Below are 3,616 nucleotides of genomic sequence, written 5' to 3' on the forward strand. Positions count from 1 at the left end.
TTGTAATGTGAGAAAATCTATTAAACTGTAGTTGCTAGATTTATGTACCACTTGTACTCCTATGAAAATACAAATATAGTAGAAAAAGTAAGAAATCTCTCACCACAAAACAAATTACCACCAACAAAGGTATACACAAAATATATATGTATATTTTTATGTATATACATATGCTTGTGTATCTGCATTCTTAACAGTTTAAATGCCCCATTTTAGTCAACAGAATCAATGCCAGAAGGCGGCCCTTTTGAGACAGTCTTTTGCAACACAATCTGTCCATCGGGTAGCAGAGGTTCAGGAATAGGCTGGATTCCAGATTCTTTACTTATCACATTCTTCTCTTCTGTAGATTCAACTGAACGAGTCTCCAATGACTCTCCATCAGTTGTGCCCCCACCATCACCATCTGATACTTGATCCTGAAGACCCTCAACCTTCTTATTAAGCTCATTGCGCTCTGTCTGGAGGGCTCGGCACAGTTTCTCCAGACGCTCCAGTTTCACTTGTAATGCTTTGTGCTCCTTATCCTTAACAGTTTTCTAGAAAAGAAAGAACTATTAACATACTACAAAATGCCCAGCGGTGTTTATCTCTAATCCTGAAGACCCATTAACAGCATGTTTTTTACAACCTCACAAATGAGAGAAATCCTTGTTCTCTTACATTGGGGTATGAGAAATGTGAAGGAAAATCAAACCTCACCAGTGAGACTAACAAAGCTTTCAGAGAAATGAAATGGTCTGCACCACACTTTGCATCAGATTTTGAGGGTCTGCATGACACCATTCCCCAAGGTTTTCTACCTAATTGGTGGTGCTTGAAGGCTTTAAAGTGCTTGCGTGATGTCTCTAGATTTCTTCCTCTGTAAACTTGTTCATGAATGGCAATGAGGACTAGAAATTGATATGTAGCAATATGATCTTGATTTAAATATAGCTAGATTTATTCAGAATAACCAATGTAAAATTTCATGCCCGTTTCCTTCCTTCAGAGTTGTTAACTTGTTCTTGCGATTTTAGACTCATGAACTTTTTTTTAGACCTATACTAACAATCTTGTCATTCATTTCTTAACCATTTGCTTGGAGAAAAATCAATGAGAGTTTTGAATCAGTGATAACATTAATGTTAAGATGCATTAATTAAGGAAAACAGTATTATCAGTGGTTCCAAATTCTAAATAAATGTTTTTATGATTTGTTTAAAGAATTGTTAATCGTTACCAACTTAAACTTCCTAAAGGTAATAATTCTGCTTTCACCAGAGATCTCTTCCTTCTCTATATTCAAGCACTGCGGCCTCCGTCAGACTGACTGATGGATTTATTGTTTTCCCCCACTCTGCTGTGGTTCTTTAATCCACTCATACTGAATCTCTAGTACCATGGGGTCAGAGGATGGCAGAACAGTGCTTGGCAGGAGTGAAAAACAATGAAAAATCTGACTGAGGTTGCAGTGCTTGAATGAAGAGACAGTAAGAGACATGGGCCACAGATATAAATATTACTTTTTCTGTAGGGAACCACTTTGGACGAAAGGAAATCTCATACCTATTCATGGCATTGCCAAGTGATTTTCCTGCATTTGAGAAATATCTCTTGGATTGTAAGCTTTTCTGGGCAGGTTCCTCTTGGCATTGTTTGTACCTGTTATTTGCTACCCCTATTTAATGTACAGCGTTGTGTAATATGATGGCGCTATATAAATACTTTTATTAATAATAAGATTTCCTGCAAGGTTGTTTTCATGAAACTAATTCCTCACTCCCCTTACCCGCACTTTGGTTTTGTGAATTCCTCCTCTAGTGGATTAAATTTACCATTCTTTTCATTTTAACTTATTTTATTCCACTGGAACACATGATAACAGATGAAGAACAACAGAATTAAAGACTTATTCAAAGAGAATATCATTCAAGGTGATTCTAAGTCCTACTTACCTCTTCAGCCATCTGTAATAGCGCTTTGTTATTATTTTCCCACTTAGTACGCCAAACAATGGTCTCTTTTTCCAGTTTCTTTATTTTCTTGGTCATCTAGGCAAAAAACATCAAATGGCAAGTTTTTTTTTTTAAGCCCCATTTATATGCCTGTATAGGTTATGTTATCATATTTTCATATTCATGTTTTTATTTACTTCTCGCAACTTTATCTGTTCAAACTGCAGCACTTCGAAAAAGATCTGATTTACTTTAGGTGACTTTTTGGGGAAACAGTGCTTGAAAGTTTGGTTTTCATCTTCCCCATGGCTGAATTCACATCGGTGTGTTGGCAGAACACTCCCACACATATACCAGGTGTGCATATTTTATCACAAGTTTCATTAATATTATGAATGGTACCCTGATGTTTATACAAAGTACACCTAAAACAGAACACTACAACAAATGTGGGACAAGCAATGGACAAATTGTGCAATCAGGAACATTTCCATTATCATTATTATGACAGCCCATTCACAATGATTAGGCTGCTTGTGTTGTTGGGTAATGTTTTTAAGTGTGCTCACATACATAAAATATTTGTAACTTTGTATGTACCTGCTGTGTGAGAAGTGAAGGGGATACAATCTGAAACAGTCGATACCTATACCATGGCCTTCTTTAGGTAAACAAATGCAAAACAATTTTAACAATAATTTCTGCAGGTGCCTACAAAAACTAACCTTTTCCATTTCTTGACGGAATGTTGTGAAAAGCTCATTGCTTTTGGCCATTGTGGTCTGAAATTCTTCAAACTTGTCCATGTAAAGAGAAAGCTGAAAAAACAGTAAAGCTCAATTACATTAGGGATCCATTTATGGAGATAAAGCTCTAGCATTACCCACTTGAACTTCATTGTGTTTCTAAAGATAGAAACCCTCTCCAACCCTTTTAACTAAACTCTGTTGCAACTCTTCATTTATATGGTGTTTTGAAGTTAAACTGATTTTATATTGAGCTATATATAATTGTTTTTCTTGCTATGACTGGTAGGACCTTGTGATACTCATTGTTTTGGTCAACTTTGCCTTTTGAACCATGCTCCTAAATATAAGCAGCTAGTATTCATTTCAGTCCTGCCACCTTCATTCCAAAATACCTTTTTGGATTTACAAATTGTAAAAACACTTTGATTTGTATTTTGTAGAAGTACCCACAGCAGTGTTATACCTGAACACTGTAGCTATATATTCAGACGATAATAAAAAATGTTTAACCCATAGGATAGTAGCTGCAAACATTTCAACTGATATAGCAGTTTTCAGAACACTAATGCTATGACTACAGTGCTCAAGTTTGTTTCACATATAAAATGATTCACGGTGGCCAAGAGGTTACTGCTCTGGCCTTTGCAGTGCCGGGTCCCAGGTTTGAATCTCGGCCAGGACACTATCTGCATGGGGTTTGCAGGTCCTCCCTGTGTCTGTGTGGGTTTCCTCTGGGTACTTCGGTTTCCTCCAACATCCCCCAAAAACATTCAGGGTAATTGGCTTCCCCCAAATTGATCTTAGACTGTATTATAGACATATGACTATGGTAGGGACATTAGGTTGTGAGCCCCTGCTAGTGACATGACTATGGACTTCGTACAGCACTGCATAATATGATGGGGCTATATAAATACTGTGTATTAATAA

General features: G+C 36.8%; 1 protein-coding gene across 1 annotated transcript in view; it reads right to left on the bottom strand.

The window, feature by feature from the left end:
- Positions 1–3,616, bottom strand: part of TXLNG (taxilin gamma) — a gene marked incomplete in the record, with an annotated part of 18,781 nt that continues 15,165 nt past the window's right edge. The window contains 3 exon segments of the mRNA XM_072416738.1: positions 1–539; positions 1,938–2,033; positions 2,663–2,755. Coding sequence (XP_072272839.1) covers positions 213–539; positions 1,938–2,033; positions 2,663–2,755 — 516 coding nt within the window.

The sequence above is a fragment of the Pyxicephalus adspersus genome, chromosome 1 (genome assembly GCF_032062135.1).
Source record: "Pyxicephalus adspersus chromosome 1, UCB_Pads_2.0, whole genome shotgun sequence".
NCBI lineage: Eukaryota > Metazoa > Chordata > Amphibia > Anura > Pyxicephalidae > Pyxicephalus > Pyxicephalus adspersus.